Source organism: Salminus brasiliensis, chromosome 15 (genome assembly GCF_030463535.1).
Source record: "Salminus brasiliensis chromosome 15, fSalBra1.hap2, whole genome shotgun sequence".
In the NCBI taxonomy this organism is placed as follows: Eukaryota; Metazoa; Chordata; class Actinopteri; order Characiformes; family Bryconidae; genus Salminus; species Salminus brasiliensis.
Genome location: NC_132892.1, coordinates 30254027 through 30280476, shown reverse-complemented (window position 1 = coordinate 30280476; position 26450 = coordinate 30254027). Strand labels below are relative to the sequence as shown.

Here is a 26450-nt window from a genome sequence, read left to right as displayed (position 1 = left end):
CGATACTCGCATACTCGCCCTTGTACACTACCTAGTGCACTCGAGTACACGGGACTGGATACGAAGGCTTATTGTTGGCAATCAAAATGAGAGAAACCTCCTTCAGCATGAATTATGTTGTAATTCTGAAAGAAATAACTCGTAAGTACGAGTAATTATGAGATCACATGACATTAAAAAATAATATATATATTTTTTTTTTTTTACGACGAACGGAAACACGTTGCTGCCAAGTATAATAATATTTATTATTATTTAATTATTTAATAAATATGAATATTGTTTATTTATAGTGTATTGTTATTATTATTATTATTATTATTATTATTATCATTACATTTATATCGATATATTTATCGTGTTATTATGAGATATTATGAAGAAAAAAGGTATAATTATAATTAATTAATCATAATTACGACATATGTTTGAGATGTAGTAGAACCAAAATGCTATGATGTAATTATAAAATAATTGTAATTGCGAGAAAAACATCTCATTATTGCGACAAATGTGAACACAGCATTTGTTATAATTATAAAGTAGAATATCTCATTATTTTAAGAGGTTATGTCGTGCAAATGACATATTATGTTGTCATTTTAAGTATCTCGTTTTATTGACGCGAGCTTGTACGCGGATTGGGACACAGCCCGCAGTGTGCCATTCACGAAGGCTGTGTCCCAATCTGCGTATTAGCTAGTGTTCTAACTAACAGAGCAGAGGCTAAATGACGCTAAAGGACACTTGGAGCACTCAGATTTACTTAAATCCTTTACGAAACAAACACGAGGATGAAAGTCGTATGCGGACACAGCGAAGGCATGGGAGGGAGCTGTGCTGAGCCTTCAGGCTTGCCGTAGGAGCAGTGGGCGGGGCTGAGGAGAGGTCACGGAAACACGTGGATGGTGTGGCTGGAGTGGTCAGGATCAGCTCCAGGTGAGGATATCTACAGCTGTAGGTTTTAATTTGACACTCTTTCAGACTTTAGACCGAGTTTTAATAAAAGCAGCAGGATGTTTCTGTTTTATCAGCTTATTTAGGGGCGTTTTCCTGTAGCTAGACTAACACCAAGCTCCACTGGAGCAGCTAGCAGGAGGCTAATGCTGGCTAATGTTGTTCTGCTATGTGAATGTTACATAGTCTACACGTTTCCTCCAGTCCTCTGAATAAAACTATATTAAATTAATAAATAAAATAAATTATTAGTTAACTGTGCTCAAGAACCTGAGTGCATTCATTCCTCAGCTCTAAGCAAATGTTTGGGCACATTTAGTTAATTATCTTTAACTAATTATCTTGTTTTATTAAGTGTAAAAAAGTGAAAACAATTTGCATAAAATATAATTAAGCAAATATAGTAATATTATAATATTAGACTTGAATATAATATTTTAATTAATTATTTTTAATTAATTTTTTAATACATTTATATATAATATATAAGGGGCTAAGGGGTCATTATATTTGTTATATTATTGTTTTGTTTATATGTAAATAAATGGTACTTGTGTATTAAATTAGGGGCAGTGGTGGCTCAGCGGTTAGAGCCCCGGGCTCGGCAAGCTGCCACTGTTGGGGCCCCTGAGCAAGGCCCTTTACCCTCTCTGCTCCCCGGGCGCTGGAGTTGGCTGCCCACCGCTCTGGGTGGGTGTGTGTACTCACTGCCCCTAACACGTGTGTGTGTGTGTGTGTGTGTGTGTGTGTGTGTGTGTGTGTGTGTGTGTGTGTGTGTTCACTACCAGATGGGTTAAATGCGGAGGACACATTTCGCTGTACAGTGACAAATACATGCACCTTTACCTTACCTTTACCTTTAAATGTATGTGTGTTTATTTTATTATGTTTATATATATATATATATATGTATTTTTTTTATTATTTATTTATTTATTTATTTATTTTTTGCACATTTTAATACACAATTACTATTTTAAACTGAATATTGTTTTCTTTTTATTGACATATTTATTTATTTTTTCCTTTTTTTTCACTTTGATGCATTTATGTATGTTTTTTCTTCAGCTTACAGCATTTTATCCTCACCTGTTCAAATTGAAGTTAGAAGGTCTGCAAAATGCAGGGCAGCCAATCAGAACAGAACTCATTCACGCATTAGTCTTAAAACACTAACAGAAAACAGCCTGTTAGATTCTGAAGGATAAAGAGAGGATGGAAAATAATCGTGTAGAAATGAAATATTCAGTGTAATGCCAGCCGGTGTGGGTGTCTGTTCACTGAGTTAACAGAGCAGGAGGTTAGTGTTCTCCTCCAAGCGTGTTGAGCTCGGAGTGGGTCTGAGTGATTGGACGAGGCTAAATTGGAGTGAAATATGAAAAAATAATGAAAACACACCAGAATAATGTGGGATAATAACTCTCTCTCTCTGTGTTTCATGAACAGGTTGCTGTGTGTGAAGCTCTACAGCCACCATGTCCTCTAAGAAACAGTCCAGCGGCGATGACCGCTTCTCCAAGATCACCAAGGACCCTCGCTTCTGGGAGATTCCGGACGTGGAGAAAAAGGTCCGGATCGACAAGAGGTTCCAGTCCATGTTCCATGACGAGCGGTTTAAGCTGAAATACACGGTGGACAAACGCGGCCGGCCGGTCAGCCACACGTCCACTGAGGACCTGAAGCGCTTCTACAAGGTGTCCGACTCGGAGCAGTCAGATGGAGGAGAGGAGGAACAGGAGGAGGAAAAGAAGAAGATGATGAAGAAGAAAGGAAAAAAACATGAGGAGGAGGAAGAGGACGAGGAAGAGGAAGAGGAAGAACCCGTGCCTGAGACGACTGTAAAGAAAAACAAAAAGGCTTTAAAATCTAAAGAGTCTGAAAAACCCAGAAAGACCACCGCAGCAGAGCTGGTCAGAGGGGTGAGAGTGATAGAAGAAGGTAAGCAGTGCAGAAAGCTCGGTTAGAGGGGAAGTCCACTGAGGTTTCAGAATTGCTGCATGATTTACTGATTATTACGTGAACACAGTCAGTCAGAGTGGATGTGGTGTGAATCGCTCTATTCCAGATAAACTATCTGACTCAGAACTGTTCACAGTGGTGTGGAATAGGACCAGACATCTGAGAGTTTAGCGCCTTGAAACACTACATCAAAGAAAACATGCTTTTTAGTACATAGTTTTTTTTTTACACGCATCTCTGGTGGAGGGATACGTGTCGTCGATAAATACTAAGTATTTAATATAGAAATATTAAGATGTTCTGTCATTCAGTTTCTTGCCTCCGAAAGCTCCAGTGCTTATGAACATGATGATGATGAACATGATGATGATGTTTAAGACCCTGTTTACCATAGTGATACACAGATGGTGGAGGGATACATGCAGGTTGTTCTGAGGATAAATAGTCCCTTCAGAGAACTTACTTTGGCTGATTTGTTGCTCTTTAACCTTTAAAACTCATAAGATATAGTGGTGGAGCTTCGTTGGTGGGTTTGGATAGTCGGGGGGGGGGGGGGGGTCAATACTCAAATATTGCTAGTTTATTGACTGACTGTTTACAGTGTAGGAAATTGTGAAAATTTTGTGGACTTTCCCTTTATGTTTGCACTTAGTTTTATGACAGGGGTGTGAATATGAATGGCTAAAATATGTATATATGTATATCTATAATATATTAGATATGCACCATTTGTCCAAAAGTTTGTGGACACTTCTAATGAATGCATTCAGCTACTTTAAGTTGCACCCTTTGCTGACACAGACATGCAAATGCACACACCCAGCTTGTCTGTCCCCTGTAGAGAAGTATCAGACTCTGGAGCAGATAAGCATGAACCCGTTGGCACCATGTCTAATGCCAGGAAACTTTTGGGATGAAGTGAGGTGGTGATTATTTAACATCCTGACCTTACCAATGTTCTTGTCGCTGAATGCAATCAAATCCTCACAGCAGTGCTCCTCCAAAATCTAGTAGAAAGCCTTCTTGCCTGGACAGTAGAGACAGTAACTCCAAACTCTCTCTCTTTTTTTTTTTTAAATAAATACCCTTGATTATAAACTATGAATGAGCAGGTGTCTAAATACTTTTGTCCGTAAAAGTGAGGTTGCTATGAAGGCAAGGTAACACGCACATGCATTAACATGTTTCTCGGTCTACACAGGAGAGGAAGATGAATGTGAGGATGATAATGATAATGATGATGATGAAGAGGAAGAAGAAGGTCTCTCTGGAGATGATGACGATGGTGAAGAAGATGACGAAGACTCTGAGGATGAGAGTGACAGTGACAGTGGTCCTGATCTGGCCAGAGGAAAAGGCAACGTTGAGACCAGCTCCGAAGACGAGGAGGAGGACGAGGAGGAGAAGGAGAAGGAGGAGAACGAGGTGGATGAGTACCTTCGTCGTGAGGAGGAGGAGATTGAGCACAACTGGGGGGAGATGTGGAAGGACGCTCCACGTTCAGAGGAGGTTAGACTCATTCTGCATGTACACACACATACACACACACACACACACACACACACAGGGGTCATTAGCTCATTTATCAAAGAGCATTCTTCATTTTTGCAAAAAGCTTTATGACTTTTTACAGGACTTGTATCATTAAAGGTGCAATAAGTAAGATTTTCATTAAAGGGTCCATATTCATTTTTTTTTAAATAAATAAAGAATTTCCCCTGAGGTCTACTTATACATTTTTGTGGTCATATACAGTCTTTTGAAAAAGTTTTGGCAGTCATTAAAGTCATCATTAAAGAGTCTGTCTTACTTTTAACCATCCATTAACAATTTTCTTTCCTTAATGGGAACCAAATCCACTCGTATACAGTTAGATTGCAGTGTCCTGCCGCTGTTTTAAAGCGACGTGCTGTGTGTGTTTAGATGAGCCGGAGGCTGGCGGTGTGTAACATGGACTGGGATCGGATTAAAGCTAAAGACTTGTTGGCTCTCTTCAGCTCCTTCAAACCCAAAGGCGGAGTGGTGCTGTCTGTGACGGTAAATATCTCGCACTGTTAAAGACCACCTGTGGCGTCGTACCGTTACGTACACATGCATATTACACACAGCTTTACCCAGTCTGCTCGCATACACTTCCATAGCCACCGCTGCACACCTGCCCTGGGATACCATATAACCTCCTAGCAACCCTCCAGGAACCACTAAGCAACTCCAATAGCAGCCACCTATCAACACCATAACAAGCACCTTGCAGTACAGTAGCAAGCACCTAGTCACCATTTAGTGACACCATAGCAACCACCTAGCAACATCATTGCAACCCCCTGAGATACCATAGCAACTGCCTAGCAACACCCAACTAGACATCTCCATAGCAGCTGCGTAGCAAAACTATAGCCTGCACTGGTTGCAATACCTTAGCAACTACTTACTAAAATCATATCACCCACCTGGGACACCATAACAGCCACATAGCCGCCACTTAGTGACACCATAGCAACCACCTAGCAACATCATTGCAACCCCCTGAAATACCATAGCAACTGCCTAGCAACACCCAACTAAACATCTCCATAGCAAAACCATAGCCAGCACTTTGTGATACCTTAGCAACTCCTTAGCAACATCATATCACCCACCTGGGATATTGTAGCAACCACCTAGAAACACCATAACAGGCAAATAGCCGCCACTTAGTGACACCATAGCAACCACCTAGCAACATCATTGCAACCCTCTGAGATACCATAGCAACTGCCTAGCAACACCCAACTAAACATCTCCATAGCAAAACCATAGCCAGCACTTTGTGATACCTTAGCAACTCCATAGCAACATCACATCACCCACCTGAAATACCATAGCAACCACCTAGCAACAAGTACCATACCAGGTAGCAACCAGTAAAGAACTCCGTAGCTGCCACCTGACCTGACCTGACCTATTTCCATGGTGGGATCGGCTGAGTTTGCGTGTGTGCGTTTGTTAGGTCTACCCGTCTGACTTCGGTAAAGAGAGAATGAAGGCAGAACAGACTCAGGGACCGCTGGAGCTCACCAACCTGCCAGACGACCCAGATGCAGACAGTGAAGAACAAAGGTACAACACAGTCTCCCCCCCCCCCCCCCCCACACACACACACACATACACACACACACACGAGATTTAGAGTGATGTGCATCTACATTTACATTTAAGGCATTTAGCAGATGCTCTTATCTAGAGCGACTTACAAAAGTGCTTCACTATTTACCCAGGAATAACCTCAGCTAGTTTGAATAGGCTATGAATTCAAAGATATCTCTAATCTTAGACTCTACTAAACACATAGTCAGTAAGGTGACCACTGAACTAAACATCAGGTAAAGGTTCTTACCCTTTAATGAGTTCTTCACTCTTAAACATCTGTTTCACAGACCCGGTTCTTTAAGATAAGATAAGATAATCCTTTATTAGTCCCACAGTGGGGAAATTCACAGTGTCGCAGCAGAACAGGAATAGCAAGACACTTAGATGCAATAAATGGATAGATAAATTACCATTATATATGCAATATAAATAATAGAAGTAAAAAACATTAACAATATTATTTACAGATAATTGCAAATTGACTCTTGCACATGTGGTGGTAGTGGGGGGGGGTCTTTTAGGACATCGCTTTACAACCTTTATTTATTTATTTATTTAATCCTGCTGAATGCCGGCAGTAGTGGTGCACTAAAATGGAAATTAAATTAAAAAAAAAATCAATATATATTAAACTAAATAATTAGTTTCTATATTGTTTATTTATTTGTTTAGTTTGTCTATATAAACGCATACAACAAACATCTGATGCTAAATTGTTTGGTGAGTTTGGTGACAGTAGAACAGCGCTCCACCACTCCAGGGTCTGCTCAGTCTTCCTGAAGCTCTTTTGCAGCCAAACAGGGGTTTGAATGAGACTTTCCAGCGATTCTACCAGCATCTCCTAAAGACACGATGACCTGAGAAATCTCCTGACAGTCGTCTCCTGCTCTGTGGGCATCAGTTACGTTAATAATGATCAGAGTGCTCGGCAGCTGCTTAGAGGAGCCCAAGGCTGCCAATTGTTGGGACGAGGTTTGAGGGGGTTACAGTACTTAAAAAGCTTTGATATTTGCATCACCTGGCCTTCCTTAACGACACCATTATTAATTATTGCATAATGCTGCTTTGAGGTGGAGCAGATAGTCAGAGGTTAAACCTCTACGCCTGGAAAAAAAAAACTCCTGATGTTTTAGGCAAATTGTTGAACCTGGAAAATCCAGATTTCATCCTCAGGTTCTTGTGTGTTAGGATCTACAGGGAGAAGGTGCGAGATTACCAGTTTAAGCGTCTCCGGTATTACTACGCCGTGGCGGAGTGCGACTCCGTAGAAACAGCCGCCAAGATCTACGAGGAGTGCGACGGCTTCGAGTATGAGAGCAGCTGCTCCATGGTGGACCTGCGGTAAGACTACAAGAAAAAGAGCCCTGCTCTGAAATCACACACAGAGAAAGGTCAGAAATGCTGGCAGGTAAAGGCAACTAGTTTAAATAGAACTGTTTATGAGCATGGTCAAAGCTGCTGGAGAAGTGACTAATATATATATATATATATATATATATATATATATATATATATATATATATATATATATACACACACACGTGTGTGTGTGTGTGTGTGTTTAACTGTCTGTCTTTGTTAACCACAGGTTCATTCCTGATGATGTCACATTTGACGATGAACCCAGAGACAGAGCGACGGATGTGGACCTGTCCACCTACCAACCCAAATTCTTCACCTCCGCCACAACCACCACCACCAAGGTCTGCTAGTCACACTGTTCAGTTACGCTGTGAGATATGAGATGATCTATGATATTTCACTTCATATAGCCGGGATTTTGTATTTAATGATGACCAATAGAAACGCTCCAAAATGACCAGAAATAAAACCTTTTTACTTTGACTTATTATTATTAAAAGTTAAGAAGTTTTTTTCCTTCCACTGTAAAGTTGTTGTTTTAAAGATTGTGTGTGTGTGTGTTTGTGTATATATATATATATATATATATATATATATATATATATATATGTATATATATATATATATATATATATATATATATATATATACACACACACACACACAATCTTTAAAACAACAACTTTACAGCGGAAGGAAAAAAACATAACTTATATATATATATATATATATATATACACATACAGATGTTGTAATCAGCAGTACCATCAATAGATAAGAATTCTTTCAAAATAATAACACAACAGTCTCACACCTGTATCATTTGTATTCATAGAAGTATGTGTGATATGATCTGCGGTACTGTATCGATTCTCAAAAACACTGTATTTATTATTAATAGTTAATTATATTAAGGAATAGTTTATAAGTATTTTTTGTGTTTAAACCCTAATCACTAGATAGCAGTGGTGTACTCTGTCTTCAGACCCCACTGCTCTGATTGGAGACATCTTGTACTCTGATTGGATACATTATTATGTGTTTTATATACTAGGACAGTTTAAAAAAAAAAAATTAATAAATAAATAATAATAATAAAATGCAGTCACAGTATATCGATTCGTAACTCCTGTATCGCGATACGTAGTGTATCGCCAGGTTCTTGCCAGTGCTCAGCCCCACTCAGAGGTGGCTATTTTGTCCGCAGGTGGAGTTGACTTGGGACGAGACGGATCACGACAGAGTGACCGCCCTCAGCAAGAAGTTTAACAAGGATGAGCTGCTAGATATGGACTTCAAAGCCTACCTCGCTTCCTCCAGTGAAGATGAGGAGGAGTTTGAAGAGGACGGAGCAGTTGAGGAAGAGGTTGAGGGTGAGCCGTAATGGTCTACAATCACAAATGCTTTTATTTCTTTTTTTTTTTTTAAATCAGTCTGATGTAAACCTGGGTAAACGTGTCCATTTACTTTAGAAAGTTGATTCAGTTGGATTCCTAAAGATGGAGCTTCTTTAACAGCTTGAGCTGAACCTGTGATGATGTTTCTCAGAGCTGAAGCCGGTGGAGAGCTTGAAGGAGGAGAAGAAGGGAGAGAAGAAAGGAAAGAAGGAGGAAGAGCAGATCGCTAAGTACCGGGAACTTCTGCAGGGCATCCAGGACAAAGACAAAAAGAAGGACAAGGAGATGGAGATGGAGATAACGTGGGTGCCAGGTGAGAGTGGAACAAATTCATTAAAATATATATTTAAATAAATGTAAAAAAATAATAATAATAAACCCATCTGGCTTCCAGAGTGGAATGATCTACTGGAGGCTGCTGTAGATAACTATCTTGTTTCCTGTTCAGGGTTGAAGGCGACCACAGAGAAGCTGGTGAAGAAAAAGCTGGAAGGCAAAGATAAGCTAACTCCATGGGAGGAGTTTCTGGAGAAGAAAAAGGAGAAAAAGAGAGAGAAGAGGAAAGAAAAGGAGAAGAAGGTAAAAAAAAAACAGTACTAACAGTAGTTACATACCCACTATGTCCAAATGTTTGCGGACACCCTTTCTAATGAATGCATTGAGCTACTGTAAGTGACTTGCTGACACTGATGTGTCTAGAGGGGTATATATAAAGCCTGCCCCAGCATTGAGAAGCTGTGGAGCAGTGGAAGAACTGTGCTCTCTGGAATGATGGATGGTGATGCTCCATCCAGTACTTTTGGGATGGGGAGTTGGGGATGATGAAGATGATGAGGTGGGGTGGTGATCACCAAACTTTTTATATATAGACCCTTTATTTTGGAAGAAATCTGCTCGGAGAATGAGAGCAGGTGTCCCAATACTTTTGTCCATATAGTGTAACATCCATACAACTTGATGATAAAACTCAAACACACTCCCTTTCTCTCTCTCTCTCTCTGTCTTTGCCTCGCCCTCATTTGTCCAGGAGGAGGCTGCTATCAGTGATGACGACCTTCCTGCTGGCGTTGACCTCAATGACCCGTTCTTCTCTGAAGAGCTGGATGGTGAGATGTGCTTTCCATCCATGTTGCATCCATATTTTCATTTCTATTTTTTATTTTTTTGTTTACAACTAATGATGAAGCGACTGTAGTTCGAACCGTGTTCCTCTTGTCCTGCTTATTGTATGAACCCCACTTTCTGCATGAACAGGAACGTCCCAGAAAACCAAGAAAACCAAGAAAAACAAAAAGGGGGAGGAGCTAAGAACCCCAGAGGAGGAGGCAGAGCTCGAGAAGCAGAAGGTAGGATGGTCTTTGTGATGAGCAAACCCTTCAGTGCCTCTGTTGAGCTTCACAGGTTTACAACTTAAGAGCTTGTGTTTATACTTCGGGTTACGGCGAAATGTAGCCCACGAGCGAGGTGATGTTCGGAAGGTTGATCCTTTGCTTTTACACTGGAGCTGATGAGCTCTCCTCGAAGCGTGTGGAGGTGTTCAGTAATCTCTGATAGAGCTCGTTATGAGGTTTCTGACACTGTATGAGTCACCGTTGTCTGGAAACATAGACTAAAGTACATTAGCATCGCTAACAACAGCGGCAGCAGCAGCAGCTTGCCCGAATTCAGTGGCGTCTACTAACCCAGCACAGAGTGGCTGGGACTGGGACCCAGTAGGCCACATTAAAAGGACAGGATCTGAGTGGGATAAGTGTGTGTTTGGTTTTCCCAGGCTGAAATGGCTCTCCTGATGGACGACGAGGACGAGGAGAAGCACCAACATTTTAACTATGACAAGATCGTGGAGCAGCAGAACCTGAGCAAGAAGAAGAAGAAGAAGCTGCAGAAGAGCAACACCCTGCTGGAGGAGGACCGCTTCCAGGTGAGAGGCCACACTTATCCATTTATCCACTGAAGTTTAACCAAAAAATATAAATAAATAAATATTACGGATCATTTCCAAATCTTCTGTCCAAATGTTTGTGGACACCCCTCCTAATGAATGCATTCCGCTGCTTTAAGTTTCACCTATTGCTGACACAGAGGTGTAAATCCACACACACACACACACACACACACACACACACACACAGCTTGTCTAGTTCCTGTACAGAAGAAGCACTGCCAATAGAATAGGACTCTCTATAGGAGCAGATAAACATGAACTTATTGGCACCATGCTGCTGCCTAATGCCAGGCGTGGGCTAGAGGGGTATAAAGCCCCCCAGCATTGAGCTGTAGAGCAGTGGAAGAACTGTGTTCTCTTTAATGATGGATGATTGAGCTCCATCCAGTACTTTTGGGATGAGTTTGGGGTGATGAGGTGGGGATGGTGATCATCCAACGACCTGACCTCACTAATGTTGCTCCTGTCGCTGAATGCAATCAAATCCTCACAGCAATGCTTCTCCAAAATCTAGTAGAAAGCCTTCTTCTTCCCTGGACAGTAGAAACAGTTACTCCAACAAAAGCAGGAAACTCTTTTTAATACCCTTGATTTCAGAAGAAACCATGCATGAGCAAGTGTCCCAATACTTTTGTCCATATAATGTATAACAGATGACCTTAACTAAGCCTCTCAGTGCTAATCATATCTAATCCCTTCTGTCTGATTGAAACAGGTGGACGTGCAGGACCCTCGCTTCCAGGCCATGTTCACGTCCCACCTTTACAACCTGGATCCGTCGGACCCGGCATACAAGAAGACCAAGGGCACCCAGAGCATCCTGGAGGAGAAGCAGAAGCGCAGGGAGCAGCAGGAGCACGGCCAGAAGGAGGTGCTAAAGAGCCAACAAACGCCACAGAAAGCCAGCAAGAACAAAATGGGACAAGAGACCACCACCACCTGCAGCAGCAGCAGTGTTGGTGGAGATGTTGGAGGTGGTGAAGATCTGCCATCATCAGAGAAGAAAGTGATGGACCCCAGTTTGTCTATGCTAATCAAGTCGGTTAAGAACAAGACGGAGCAATTTCAGGCCCGCAAGAAACAGAGGATTAAATGAGGCGGAAAGATGGAAAATGACTGAAACTGCTTTTAATACTTTGAGGGGTTTTTTTTTGTGTGGATGAAAAGTTTTGCCCAAAATCGGGATTAACCACCCTGACCTGAATAAATTCGGCTTTTGGAAATAATAACAGCACGAATCCACTGTAAAGAAGCTTGTGCTGCAACAGTACAGGAGCCACATCATGGAAACCCGTTCAGAGTTTTTGTTTTTAATAAAATTCAGAACTTCAATTTCAGAACACAGTGTTCACTTTTCAGTTCACTTATGAAAACCTAGCAGTTAGGAAGCATCTGTGGCCAAAAAAAGGATCCCTGTTTGTTTTAGGGGGCGCTGCTGAGTACGCCTACCATTTTTCCCTGAGTGTCCAAATCAGAAAGTGGAATTTGAGTGGGATTTTGAGGCACTACATCTCCCACAATGCACTGGTAATTTCTAGTGAACACTGTAGCTCTCCAGAATGCTTTGCGGGTCTCTTTGTAACCAAGCACCAGTTAGTTGGTCTACAGAACCGACGGTGTTAACTAAGCTAGTGATGGGTACCGATGGGTCACCGGATGCCATGAATGCCAGGTATTCCCCCATGTTGTTCATTAACAGTAGGTTTAGGTTGCTCAGCAACATCGCAGTCAGAGATTCGTCCATGGTCAGCTCAACTTTACTGACTTTAGCTCAGGACTAATAAGAGCAACACTAATATGGGAGTAAGGCCACTGAAGGGTATTACCGGGGCAGTGGTGTCTCGGCGGTTAGAGCTCCGGCCTACTGATGACTGAAAGGGTTGTGGGTTCGATACACGGGCTCGGCAATCTGCCACTGTTGGACCCTTGAGCAAGGCCCTTCACCCTCTCTGCTTCACAGTGGGGTAAAGGCGGAGGCCAAATTCCATCTGTATCCAACACTTGTCTTTTCTTTTGGATGTCAGTCATGAATATATTTGCATATTAAGTGGACCAGTTAGCTTAGGGCAATTGAGCCCTGCCCATAATTGCTGAAGCTATACGTTCTTAAAAATAAAAGGTGCTGCTAATGGTTCTGTGAGCGATGCTACAGAAGAACCACTATATATCTTTAAATCTGTAGATAACATCAAGAGAAGGTTTCTGAGATCTTTAAAAGGTTCTTCACACACATCTTTATCATTTGTGGCATCACTTAAAGAGCCCTGTGTAGCACCGTTATTTTCTTGAGCGTACGGACAGTTGGTTGTTCCTGCCAACAGACTCCAACAGAGCTCTTAGCATACACTTAATGGACAAAAGTATTGGGACACTCATTCATCATTTGTTCCAAAATCAAGGGTACAAAAAAAAATGTTCTCCTGCATTTGTTGGAATAGCTGTCTCTACTGTCCAGGGTTGAAGGCTTTCTACTAGATTCTGGAGCATTGCTGTGAGAATTTGATTGATTGCATCGATCACCATCATTTTCACAGCTCAATGCTGGGGGTCTGTATATACCCCTCTAGCCCACGCCTGGCATTAGGTAGCATGGTGCCAATAGGTTCATGATGTTGATCTGCTTCAGAGAGTCAGTACTTCTCTACTGGGACTAGACTCTGTGTGCGTATTTCCACATCTGAATGCATTCATTGAAAGGGGTGTCCACAAACATTTGGACATGGTGTATATCAGTCTTAACAGCATGGTAAATTCCTGTTTTACTCTAGGGGGATAAATGAGAGATTGGGGGAAACAGTCTAGGATAAATGAACTGCGAGTAATTACGGGTAAATGCTACTAAACACCACATCAATATAATGAGTGGATTTCAGGGTGGAGGAAAAACAGGGAAATGTAAAATCCAGCCCCTTTACAGCATGTCTGTCTACGTCAGCTTGAATAATCTTCACCATAAACTGGTGTTAAGGTGAAAACGTGTTTTATTAGTCACACTGAAACTGATCCAACACACATCCAAAAACCCTGATGGCACTTAATCATCAGGGAGCTACACACACACACACACACCGACACATTAGCGATGGAAGTGTCATACCGTAACACAAATGTATTAATCTCAGTCCATACAGCACAGTTTAGCACAAACGGTAAAAGTGTAGACCCAATCCAAAAAACGTACCCACTGATTGTACGCCGCCTTTGAGACAAAAGTATTGGGACACCTGCTCATTCATCTTTTCTTCTGAAATTGAGGGTATTAAAAAGAGCTTATCTTGCTTTTGTTGGAGTTGCTGTCTCTAATGTCCAGAGAATAAGACTTCTATTAGATTTTGGAGATGCAGCATTGCTGTGAGGATTTGACTGCATACAGCGACAAGAGCAGTGTTAGGGGGGTCAGGATGTTGGATGATCACTACCCGACCACCTGATCATTCTAAAAATATTGGATGGAGCACCAACCATCATCCCAGGGAATACAGTAGCTCCACTGCTCCACAGCTCAATGCTGGGGGGCTTTATTTATACCCCTCTAGCCCACGCCTGGCATTAGGCAGCATGGAGTCAATAGGTTCATGACTACTCTGCAAGGGCCCGTCCTGGCATGGATTTGCGTGGACGATAACCAATTTCAACTGAGAACCACTGACTTTAAGGCCTTCTATTACATATGAACCTGATTCTATTAAAAAAGCTGAATTTATTCACAGTAAAATGCCTGTTTAACAACAGTGGCCTTCTGTGTAAGACTTCAGCCATTGGAAAAAACTTCAGATTAGCACAACGTCCATGGGCGAATGACCTTAGTAACACAGAGTATAAAAATGTAGTAAATTCAATAAAATAAGGACTTTATTTCTTACATATCTTCACATATATGACCATCAGTTTCTCAATAATATGATTAAACCATTTGGATACAGATATTATTTAGTCTTCTTTTTTGTTGTTGTTGTTGTTGTTGTGTAGTTGATTATGAGGCGACTCACCTAAACATGTTGCACCACTAAACCAGAACCAGAACTAGTTCTAGGAACTAGTCCATCATTTCCTTCAAAGCAAACAAAACAACGATGAGATCGGACAGCGATTGACCCGCTGCCGGTTAGGCTATTAAGCTAAAAGGATTCACTTCATTCATTACCACATATTTAAAAAAACAAAAAACAGCTCTGGTGTCTGGAATCATTTTACGAGAGTTTCTTCTGAACTACACAGGAAAATAAAGCACCATGGAAAAGACTACCGGTCCGACAGAGCCACAAAACCACGACTAAAGCCACTGCAAGTGATGAAGTATCGCTGATCGTCTGTGCTGAATCAGTTAGAGACGAGGGAACAGTCCTCTCAGATCCAGCGAAGAGCCAAACAGCTGAACTCTTTGCTAATTTCAGAGACTGTCGCATTTTTCTTGAGTTTCTGAACTTAAAGGAACAGTTCAGTGGAAAATCGAGTAAACACTATTAATCATTGGTCCCAGATGCAGTCAAACAGCCGAGACATGTTTGGCATCTGATGTGTAGTTCTTTACTTTACAACCGGAGATGCTATGCTATGCTAATGTTGCTAACAAACACTGGACTTGAATTGTCACCAATCTCATCTCTGTAGATACACACCCAAAAGCTGTGTATATCTACACTAGCAATGCTCCCGAGAAAAGGAGGGTAAGGACTTAAGACACGTCTCCTCCGATACACATGAAGCCAGCCACCACCTTTCCCCCTTCTCATTGCCAGGCAGCTGACATGCTTGGAGGAAAGCGCTGGGTCCCCAGCTCCCCCATGCCGGCCAACGTCGCTTCAATAGTGATGATGGGAGAGAGCATGGTCAATTGTGCTCTCTCAGACTCCGGCCACTGATGGCAAAGCAGCATGGCTTGGGATTACCCTAGTAAAATGTCATGATACACATAACAGGCTGCCAAACCGGGATTCGTAGGGTCCCAGCTCAGTGGAGAAGTTTATTTTGGTGTTTAGAGACTAAATGAAGTCTAAATAACCTTGAAGTCCAGTGTTTGTTAGCAACATTAGCCTAGCATCTCCCGTTCTAAACTAAACAAGCGAACTTCAAATGTCTGGGCTCATCGACAGTATCTGGGCTCAGTGATCAGTCGGTTTGTCTGACTTTTCACCAAGCTGTTCCTTTAATGGCGGTCATGCCATTATGTAGCTGGGAAGGCTTGACGGCCACTCCATGCTTCTGCCACGACTGTTCTTTTATAGCAACTGCTGCTAGGTTGGACAAGTTTTTTTTAAATGTTTGTGTGCATACATACACACACACACATTATATATATATATATATATATATATATATATATATATATATAGTTAGCTTCCAACACATCACATTTACATCAACACAGTCTGGCTAGGTAGCATTTTAAACAAGAAACTCAATTGTATCACACTGCATCAATTCTATGTTAAAAACTACATAATTGAGAATACGCTCCTCAAGTAGATCTTGTCCAATCTACCAACAGCTGCTACAAAAACAAAAATAAATCTGTGGGTTAAGCAATCATTTATAGCTCCAAAATCATAAGATCTCATTTTTACGTCTCAGAATTTAGTTGCAGACCAATACAGACCACATCTGAATGTCTGTAAACATACGTTTGCGGTACTTCTGGGTGGATAACGCACATTCGCATTGATGCAGCTGTAAATGTAAACCAAACAGACCCACTAGGGGGCGCTATGAATCAAGCCAGACCCACTAGTACGTTCAGGAATACTGATGTACTCCATGTATATATGTAACGTGCCGTAAAAGCCACACATCTGTAACGGATAGCGCATTAACACTGGCGACAGTGTTAAACTGAACCCAGTGGGGAGGACAGTGAAGCATCAGGTTCACTAATAGCGACGTGAAGGTCCTGGAGGGCTGAGTTTTGTGCTTTTCCTGTTCAAGCACACCTGTTAGTAGGTCTGTTAGTGCAGGGAAATCAGCAACCTGTGCTGGACTCTGACCCTTGGTTGCCCACCACTGATCTAAATGATCAAAATGTGAATATTTGGAGGTAGATGATCCACTTCTATTATTTACTGTTTACTCACAAAGTTGCTTTGTGTAAATAACTCTCAAGATTGGTATCAATAGCTAACAGCGTTCTCCACCCGGAAGTCTTTTTATTGTTACTGTGACCTAGTGAGACGTCTGGGAATGTGAAATCCTATGCAGTTCTACCCCTCAGAAGAACATATAGTGTTACTGGTTTAGTGCCTGTATGATAACTATGCCACTGATCCACTGAGGCGGCTTCTTTGAGGTGAGGCTGTGTTTAACGGAGATGGTGTTTGTAGTGTTTCATTAGCTAATCTGAACAACGACTGCCCAAGAAGTACCTGCCCGTCTTCCAACAACGACCACAGCACTAAAACCAACGAAATACTGTACATGATTCTCTTCTCTAAGACACTGGTTCCCAACCCTGGTCCTGGAGTAGCTCTGTCCTGACCTAGCGTGGTGTTTCCCCTGCACTAGCACACCTGATCCAACTTCTCAACTGATTAGCAAGCCCTTCCTGAGTTGGAGACGGTGTTAGTCAGAGCAGAGAGAAGACCAACACGTGCCGGACAGTGGTGCACTCTTAAAAATAAAGGGTTCTTTGGAGAAATCCATCAGAAGAACCACTTTTGGCTCCCTTAAGAACTTCTCAAGATGGTCCGAGATGTGCAAATGTGAAGCTTGAAGAACGTTCCACATGATTTAAGGCTAAAACAGGAACCACAAGTGAACAGAAGAAATAAAGAACCACACCAAAGAAGCCTTGAAGAACCATTTTTAAGGCCACAAAGCAAGGATGGAGCACTCTGGTCTCCACCCCTGCTCTGAAGGTTCAAGCTAAGGACCCATTATTTTTAAGAGAGCACAACAGGACCAGGACTTGTCTTCTATAAGATTGTCAACTGGCACTCTTTACGCCGCCAACAGGAAGCTGGTCTGCTCCTGTTTCTCAGGCATAAAAGATGAGTTCGGGTATCTGGCCCCCCTGCACCCCCGTGCCGTTGGTACTGTCCGACGAGCACTGGAACTGGAAAGTGACCTTTCCGCACTGCACCTCGGTCATTCCTTCCTGGCCAAAGTAGCTCAGCTCGTTCCCATCTAGCACGACGCTGGCCGTGTAGAACGTGTCCGGCTCTACCTGCACGGGGTACTCGAAGAACACAGGGAACGTGCTGCTGGAACCATCTGAAAAGTACTTGATTACAGCCACGCCCAGGGTAACCCCCTGCCTCTTCAGCTCAATCTTGGCCTGGTACTCGGCCGAGCCGCAGCTGGAGCCGTACAGCCCGAAGCCGGCGATGAAAACCCGCTTGTCCACGGCGAACTGGATGCTGTCACAGCGCCCGCGGTAGCGCCACTGGTTGCTGCGGTAGGCGCACGACTGGAAGCGGTGGCACTTCTGCGGCGTCAGGCCTTTCCGAGGCTTGCACACGAAGGGAAGCTCGGGCTTTCTCGCTGCTGTGAACCACAGGAAGACGTCGTTGGTCTCGTTCAGCGTCAGCACACCGGACTGCGCCACGCCATTAGCGAAGTCGTCAAGCGACATGGCCGGGATCCGGATCAAGTAGATGGCCTTGCCCAGGACCAGCCGCTTGTTCTCCATTGTGGGCTGAAGCTCCTACAGATACAGGTGGGCAATATGGGCAAAATTTATCAAGACGTACTCATTCTAGATGTTCTGATGGTAGTTAATAGGACCAGAACTGCCTATTGTGAATTTATGGTGATAATAATGATATACAGTCTTAAAAAGATTTGTTTTAATACATACACTATATGTCCAAATGTTTGCGGACACCCCTTGTAATAAATGCGTTCAGCTACTTTAAATTGCACCCATTGCTGACAATGGTTGTGCAGTCCCTGTAGAGAAGTACTGCCAATAGCCTATTAGCACCGTGCCTAAACTGTGTTCTCTGGAATGATGGTTCTCCATCCAATACTTCTGGGATGAGATAGGGTGGTGATCATCCAATATCCTGACCTCACTAATGCTCGTCGCTGAATGCAATCAAACCCTTACAGAAATGCTCCTCCAAAATCTAGTAAAAACAGTTACTCCAACAAAAGCCAGATATACTCTTTTAATAAGGTAAAAACAAATTAGCAGGTGTCCCAATACTTTTGTCCATATAGTGTCCAGGATCTTGTTCAGGGTTTGATGTAACTTATGGCAATTACAATGACATAAACCACACCAACCTGCCGGTGGCACTCAGCCTCCGCCCAGTTCAGCGCCGCCTCCAGCACCACCGTCTCCTTGGCGTTGAGCGTCTCTCGGCGCAGGATGCTCTCCAGCGTCTGAGCGTCGATGTCACAGAATCCCTCGGAGCGCAGCGCCAGCTCTGCCTGAGCGTCGATCACCTCCCAGCAGCGCTGCGTCAGGTCCGGCTCCTCGAACAGGCAGCTCTGAGACAGCAGCACGCAGGCGTTCCGCGCACTCAGGCTCGTCTCCAAGAACGTCACGCAGGCCCGCGCCAAATGAGGCACGATGTACTTCTTAGCAGCGTAGAGAGTGGCCAGCACAGTGTCGGCACACAGGTCGATCTCGTCACAGTAGATATACCTGCAGAGGAAAGGGAGGGGGGGCATTGTGGAAGTGATGGTTCATGAAGTTAATAAAGCAGACCAGTGCTAACTTTTTAGCTCATTAGCCACATTAGCCTGATAATCCGTTAATAATCCCACTGATAGTTCAATCGGAACAGAATGCGTCCATGTATACACCTCAGTCAGAATGGACCTACAGTCTGATTACCATTTCTATTGAGTTGAATGAGCAGGGTAATCCTTCAAATCCGCTGTGTTCGATTAAGATAAGATAAGATAAGATAAGATAAGATAAGATAATCCTTTATTAGTCCCGCAGTGGGGAAATTCACAGTGTAACAGCAGAAAGGGATAGCAGGACACGCAGTTACAAAAATTTAGATAAATAAATAATTTACACTATATACACAATATAGATAAGAATTAAAAAAAGCAATAAACAATATTATTTACAGCAAAAGACTCTTAATTGCACATGGGGGGGGGGGATATTGCACATAGTATTCCCTGAACATGAACATGTGTGTGTAGTTAAGTGTGTGTGTATGTGGTCCGCTGGGAGCAGTGCTGGTTTATGCAGTCTGACGGCAGCAGGAAGGAAGGACCTGCGATACCACTCCTTCACACACTTGGGGTGAAGCAGCCTGTCGCTAAAGGAGCTGCCCAGTGCTGCCAGAGTCTCATGCATGGGGTGGGAGCTGTTCTCCAGCATGGATGCCAGCTTGGTTGTCATCCTCCTGTCTCCCACCACCTGCACTGGGTCTAAGAAGCACCCCAGGACAGAGCCGGCCCTCTTTATGAGTTTGTCCAGTTATGAGTTACACTCCCTATCAATCTCGCATTATTACTGGAATAGGGGCTCTCACAGAAGTGTCCACCGCATGTGACGTGGAATTCCCCGTCCACTTCAAGCAGCAAGGCGCTACGGTATGTCCAGTTCGGGCATCATCTTGTTCGGGTATGCCTGAACAGGATCCGATCACCGAACGCTTGTTAATGCAAGATGTAAACAGTCGTATTGATTTTCAGTTAGACTGAATTCTGATTGGTTCAAGGGATCCCTTGACATCCGTGTCTTTCAATCGAATCCCAGCCAACTCCAACTGTCCATCCAAGTGACCAACAGAGCAGGAGCCCATAGCTAAACAACGGACCCCCTAAACAAAATCAGCGGACCTGCTGTTATACGGGTGTAGATTTTTACAGTGGGGTCAAGCCTTACTTGAGCATGGCGAGGAACGAGGGCGGCTCAACGTCAGGGATACGGATCTCATCCTCACCTTCCGCCAGTTCTCCGTAAAACATAGCATGGAAAACCGAGCTCCCCACAGCCAGGACATACTAAGAGAGAGACACATAGAGAAAGAGAGAGAGAGAGAGAGCTTAGATCAGATCAGATTAGATTTGACTGATATTTCAAGCTGATCCGGATCCAGCATTCTTTCAGCTGTGTGATGTTTGAGGGGTCTTTTGTCCACACAGTTTGAGTGATTTAGCTTTCTAATAGTTCTGAAATCTTTAAAAAGATCTACAACCTTCTTCCTGAAGGCCTCAGAGAGCTCTCTGGATCTGGCCATGATGGTGATCTTCTTCACCCCTTCAATTAAGATCAGACCAGACTAAACATCTGAGGTATAAATCAGACAGACTCCTCCAGAATAATCCTCTTCAACCATGTTTTACACACATTTAAAGGAGGAATTCTGTTAATTATATTAGTTAGATTACCCCCCCCCCCATCTCTCAGTGTTGATCACATGAAGATCAGACCTCCAGGTTTAAATATGTTCAAAAAGACAGAGGCTTTAATGGGGTGCCCTGATTATTTATTCATTTATTTATTTATTACATAACTGTATGTGGATGACAGACACATTCCTCTGTACAGAGACCGGTTTCTGTACTATTTAAGATGACAGCCACCCCTATACCCTCTCCCACTGGTGAGGGCATCATCACTCCATCAAAGTGACAGTGGTCATTCACTTTTTTTTTCTTCTTCTATTGACATCAGTGCTCGCGTTTCTCTGACCGACCCAAAAACGCCCGTCCTGGAGAACACAGCCGCACTGTTCAGCATAGCTGTGGAACTTGAGTCGAGAATTAACGCTGCGCTCAGCGGTTGCCGTGACGACCGGGTCCTGCACTCTCACCTTGTGGCCTGGCACTCTCTGCGTTCCCCCCGGAGGGCCGACTACGAAGTGCACGTCCGCCATCAGCTCATTGTTGAACATGACTGAGTTTCTGCACAGACAAAAAAACACACACACAAAGGGGCTTTCTGTAGGGGTACTTCAGCACACACACACACACAATAGTATAGTCATGCACATCTGGCTGTAGTCCAGTATTGTGCCTTGCTGTGCTGCTGTATGAGCGGGCACAAAGCTATACTCTCATTGGAGAACCAGGACCAGAGTTTAATGCCTCCAAAAGTTCCCCATTAATACACTATCTGTCCAAATGTTTGTGGACACCCCTTTTAATGAACGCATTCAGCTAATTTATGTTGCACCCATTGCTGACATAGATGTGCACACACACACATACACATACACAGCTTGTCTAGTCCCTGTAGAGAAGTACTGCCAATAGAATAGGACTCTCTGAAGTACATAAACATCATTAACCTGTTGACACCATGCTGTCTAACGCCAGGTGTGGGCTAGAGGGGTATAAGGACCCCCAGCATTGAGCTGTGGAGCAGTGGAACTAACAGTGTTCTCTGGAATGATGGATGGTGCTTCATCCAATACTTTGTACAATAGGATGGGTTGGGGAGTTGGGGATGATGAGGTGGGGTGGTGATCATCATCCAACATCCTGACCCCACTAATGCAGCTCTTGTTGCTGAATGCAATCAAATCCTAACAGCAATGCTCATCCAAAATCTAGCAAAATGTTTTTTCCTCCTGGACAATAGAGACAGCTACTCCAACAAAAGCAGGAGAAACTCTTTTTAAAACCCTCGGTGTCACAAGAAACAATGAATCGGCAGGTGTCCAAATACTTTTGTCCATATAGTGTATATTCAGGAAAATATTAAGAAATCTGAATCTCTACATTTTACCATTTCTTACCAAACCACTATGAACCCACACCATATTCTGCAGATCCTCTAAAATCACTGGAGTTCCTCTTCAAGCTATCTGAATAAGTCATCATCACACAGTAAGCCGTGACTCTCCCAAGTCTAAAACCAGCTCATGACACATTACGCCATCCCAGACGCTGCCTAATTGCAGCCGAAACCTATAAACTCCACTCACAGCCGGCAAATGAGTGTGTGTTTGTGTGTGTGTGTGGCTGGCTGTGTGGCTCTACCTCTCTCTAATGGTGGGATATAGGCCTTGCCAGTTGCAGCCCTGGATGGTGTTGTTGTTGCTGATGTTCTGCTGCTGGTACTGCTGCACGGCGCTGGCGGTGGCGGACACAGAGGGCAGTTTCTTGGCAGGATAAAGCTCCGCAGCCATTTTATCAACACCTGCCTCAGGTACTCAGGCTGAGCTCATGGCCAAGCTCCTCACAGTGGAGTAAACGGCAGAGAGGGGGGGGGGGGGAGGCCTGGTGTTGGGGCTGGATCACCTGGAAGACATTTTCACATGTTATGATGCTGTGCTGCTGTATTTGCTGGCTTGTCATCCACCTCCTTACACTTCAATAGTAACGTTAAAATTAAATGCTACAGATTTGTTGTTTTTTTCGAATTTCCTTACGAATTTAGAGCGCTAGAAACCTACAGGCACATTTCTGTGCGGCTGAAAGGAGAATTTCACAGAATTTCACTGACAAGGACCCTTAATTTGAACCATTTCATTATTAATAAATGTAGAGTCATTATTCTTACACTTATGCGAACCTCTACACATCCCATATTTTCTTACTGATCCATTAGTTTAGTGTATCATTTCAGTGTATAGTGCACTTCCTCTGTATATAGTGCACTATACAGCTCTAACCCCACAAGTCCACCTGTTATCTCACCTGTATCACCACCCCGCACCCTGCACTAACTACTGGAACTGTTCCTATGCTCAGTCACACACACCAGGCACCCACCAAAGACCTCTCCGCACTCACACTACACCCGAACTCACACCTCATCCAGTGTCTTTCAGAAACAGTAATGTAAATTTCTGAGATTATATATTAAACCTGTACATTTTAATTGCTAATAAACCAGTGCAATGCTCCACATAGAGAATGCATATAGGTTATATAATATGTGTGTATGTGTATTCGTATAGTAAAAGTTAATGAATAAATAGGGATGCACCGATACCAATTTTTCCTTTCCGATGCTGATACTATCGATACTGAGTGTCGATACCAGCCCTGACTTCAATACAGGACAGACGGCTATAAATCCTGATATTTACAGTGTTGCACTTTTTAAATATTTTATCTCACATAAGATCTAATAAGCTTGAAAGAGCAGCGTTTAAGAGCTGAAAATTTCACATTTCAGAGCCGTGAAAAAAATAAACCCACCAGTTTAGAAACAGAAAGAGCTTCTGCAGCAAGTTTCACACTCAGGTTCAGGTTCTGTGTAAAAAGCTACTAAACTTCAATGTGTTTCCTTTAAACAAGCTGCTGAAACTCGAACTATTGTTTTCAGAACTAAATAAAAATAAATAAATAAATAAACACCACATGGAAACAAAAGGTGCTAAAAGTTCCATTAAATGTCTGTTTAATGGTAATAACTATTTATGCCTGGTTTTACTGGTTGTTTAAACGTTAAATAATAATAAATAAATAAATACAAATAAATTAAAAGTGGGGCGTCAGTAAGCGTCATGGTATCGGTGCTCTCTATTGCCGATAGGTGCCAGTATCAGCGCAGATAACGATACCGTATCGGTATCGGTGCGACACTACGTATAAATATTCTGTATTTCTATTTTGTAAAAATCGAATCGGGCGACGTACCTACGTTTTTCTCTCACCTTTACACCTGTGTAATGTGACCTGACAATAAACTTGATTAGATAAAAAGAGGACATCGTCACCAAGCCGAGTAAACTGGAGCCGTGTAGCAGGCATCGCTAGGGCTGGGCAATATGGCGATATTTTATCGTATCGTGATACACAATAAGCCTAGCCTTTTCCAAGCCTAACGGAGGATATCGTCAGTGCTTAATGAACACTGATCAGCTGCAGGTTTCATTACAGACAGTGGGATTAGACTTAGTTTAATTGGACGATTGCATCTGCAGCAGATGTTAAATAAAGATAAGATAAGATAAGATAAATAATTTACACTATATACACAATATAAATAAGAATTAAAAATGCAATAACAATATTAGTTACAGCAAATGACTCTTAATTGCACATAGTATTTTTACATATATATATATATATATATTTACAAAATGCATATATATCACTGGGTTTATTACAGGAGAGTCTCTGGACAGCAGTTTTTCAGGGATCTGTGGTTATTGATATGCTGCAGCTGCACGTATCGTGATAAATATCGTGATAAATATCGTGATGTAGTATTTTTACCACACATCGCCCAGCCCTGTATCTCTCTATTCAGTGCATTAATAGAAGCCCAGTCATATTAAGCCATAAAACAGATGTCAATCGCTTGCATTGTGTCTATTATGCGGCTGTTAAACAGACAAATGTCACCAATATTTCACAAAATGCCACATTTGAGCCAAACTGGTTCAATGTCTATATAAATAATAATATCCCCCCAACTTACGAGCATGCTAACAAGCTAACTGGCTAATTCGCTAGCAAAACAACGTGCTTACGCGCTCATTATATCACTGAAATGCCTGAAAGGTCCATATAAGCGCAATTCCCCAAAAAACAACCCAGTTTTGTGTTCGCAAATTCACTAAAAATCTCCCCCAAATCCACCCTGTTAAGCGTTAGCCAGTCAGCTAGCTATAGCTACCAAGCTAACGAAGAAGTAGCTAGCTAGCTAAGTAGCGATCTCCCTAAAACGGCAGCGTGTGTGGGTTCGGTCATCAACGTTTACACGACCTGTCGAGCTGATAATGTGCACGTATTCAACCAAATAACTCACCGAACGTCTCCTACATGCATAAAGATGTTGACACGTTGCGGTTCGAGCAGCCAGGCTATGCTATGCTATGCTATGCTAAGCTAAGCTAAACTAAACGTAACGCAGCGTAACTCAGTTATCAAGCTAGCTAAAATATCTGTGGCAAATAGACAATACGACACGCCTCAAATGAGCATTACGATTAAAACAGCGCAAGGGAAAATCCTCGTAGTGTCTTGTTATGTAGCTCTGGGTGCCAGCGTATGAGGTCAGAAAATAAAGTTGTTAAAAAGGGAGCTCGTAAAAGTTTTAATGGTCAACTCAAGTTGAGCATCTAGGAGGTCGGAAAAACATCTGTGGCCGCAAGACACTCCCAGCAAGACGCGGTCCGGCCGCTGCGGGCCAGATTTAGAGGGAAGTCTGGGGTTTTCTGCTTTAAAATGTTGAGATATTACAAATATATTAACAAGATGTGAATATTTCATGTAATTTATTTATTTTAGGGGTAAAGAGATATCGCGTTGCGGCTATTCGCTGGTTTGTTGACCACCACCCTGCACTTCAATGGTGCATTAAAAAAAGTTAAAGTGAAAGTCCGCAGATTTTAAAATTGACCATAATTTAATTACTGAGGTGCAAACAAACTCATTCAGAGCGGTGTGGTGTGAATCTATCCATTCTGGAAAAATATACAGACACATTTCTTCACAGTAATGGTGACAGGAACCAGGGGGTTGCCATGACTACAGCTACATATATATACATATATATATATATATATATATATATATATATATATATATATATATATATATATATATATATATATATATATACACACAAATATAGCCACTTTCCAGCTATTTACTATCCAAAAACACCAGTGAAGCTACCAACACTGTGTGTCTTGTGCATTTTATAGATAATAATGGTTAAATAGTGTAATATATATATATATATATATATATATATATATATATATATATATATATATATATATATATATATATATATATATATTGTGGTGAGGCTCAGCTGGATCCTCTACAGGAGGACACACTGTATACATACTAAACATATTAAAAATAAAGTTATATGAAAAATT

General features: G+C 42.4%; 2 protein-coding genes across 3 annotated transcripts; one reads left to right on the top strand and one right to left on the bottom strand.

Annotated features, from left to right (window-relative positions):
- The first annotated feature begins 889 nt into the window (after positions 1 to 889).
- Positions 890 to 14659, top strand: esf1 (ESF1, nucleolar pre-rRNA processing protein, homolog (S. cerevisiae)). Of its 2 annotated transcripts, XM_072656735.1 has the most exons (15): positions 894 to 939; positions 1525 to 1647; positions 2404 to 2895; positions 4118 to 4425; positions 4840 to 4953; positions 5906 to 6015; positions 7234 to 7386; positions 7634 to 7748; positions 8615 to 8780; positions 8956 to 9117; positions 9253 to 9383; positions 9832 to 9910; positions 10059 to 10150; positions 10576 to 10725; positions 11465 to 14659. In XM_072656735.1, the coding sequence occupies exons 3-15, from the start codon at positions 2433 to 2435 to the stop codon at positions 11843 to 11845; spliced, it is 2424 nt and encodes an 807-aa protein (XP_072512836.1). In that variant the 5' UTR covers positions 894 to 939; positions 1525 to 1647; positions 2404 to 2432; the 3' UTR covers positions 11846 to 14659. The 2 variants fall into 2 exon arrangements, with proteins under 2 accessions (XP_072512837.1, XP_072512836.1); XM_072656736.1 differs by lacking the exon at positions 1525 to 1647 and having other exon boundaries at positions 890 to 939.
- Positions 13713 to 25632, bottom strand: btbd3a (BTB (POZ) domain containing 3a). Its single transcript, XM_072656737.1, has 6 exons — positions 25367 to 25632; positions 22642 to 22902; positions 21471 to 21561; positions 20540 to 20658; positions 18970 to 19333; positions 13713 to 18385 (listed from the first exon to the last, which is right to left on the bottom strand). The coding sequence occupies exons 2-6, from the start codon at positions 22788 to 22790 to the stop codon at positions 17717 to 17719; spliced, it is 1392 nt and encodes a 463-aa protein (XP_072512838.1). The 5' UTR covers positions 22791 to 22902; positions 25367 to 25632; the 3' UTR covers positions 13713 to 17716.
- Between the last annotated feature and the right edge of the window lie 818 nt (positions 25633 to 26450).

Excerpts from the sequence above, each read along its gene's own strand:
- btbd3a (XM_072656737.1), bottom strand. The coding sequence starts at position 22,790 with ATGGCTGCGGAGCTTTATCCTGCCAAGAAACTGCCCTCTGTGTCCGCC. Across the intron at positions 21,562-22,641 it reads TATCCCACCATTAGAGAGAG|AAACTCAGTCATGTTCAACA; the intron begins GTAGAGCCACAC and ends TTGTCTGTGCAG. Across the intron at positions 18,386-18,969 it reads AGGCTGAGTGCCACCGGCAG|GAGCTTCAGCCCACAATGGA; the intron begins GTTGGTGTGGTT and ends CTGTATCTGTAG.
- esf1 (XM_072656736.1), top strand. The coding sequence starts at position 2,433 with ATGTCCTCTAAGAAACAGTCCAGCGGCGATGACCGCTTCTCCAAGATC. Across the intron at positions 8,781-8,955 it reads AGTTGAGGAAGAGGTTGAGG|AGCTGAAGCCGGTGGAGAGC; the intron begins GTGAGCCGTAAT and ends GATGTTTCTCAG. Across the intron at positions 9,384-9,831 it reads GGAAAGAAAAGGAGAAGAAG|GAGGAGGCTGCTATCAGTGA; the intron begins GTAAAAAAAAAA and ends TCATTTGTCCAG.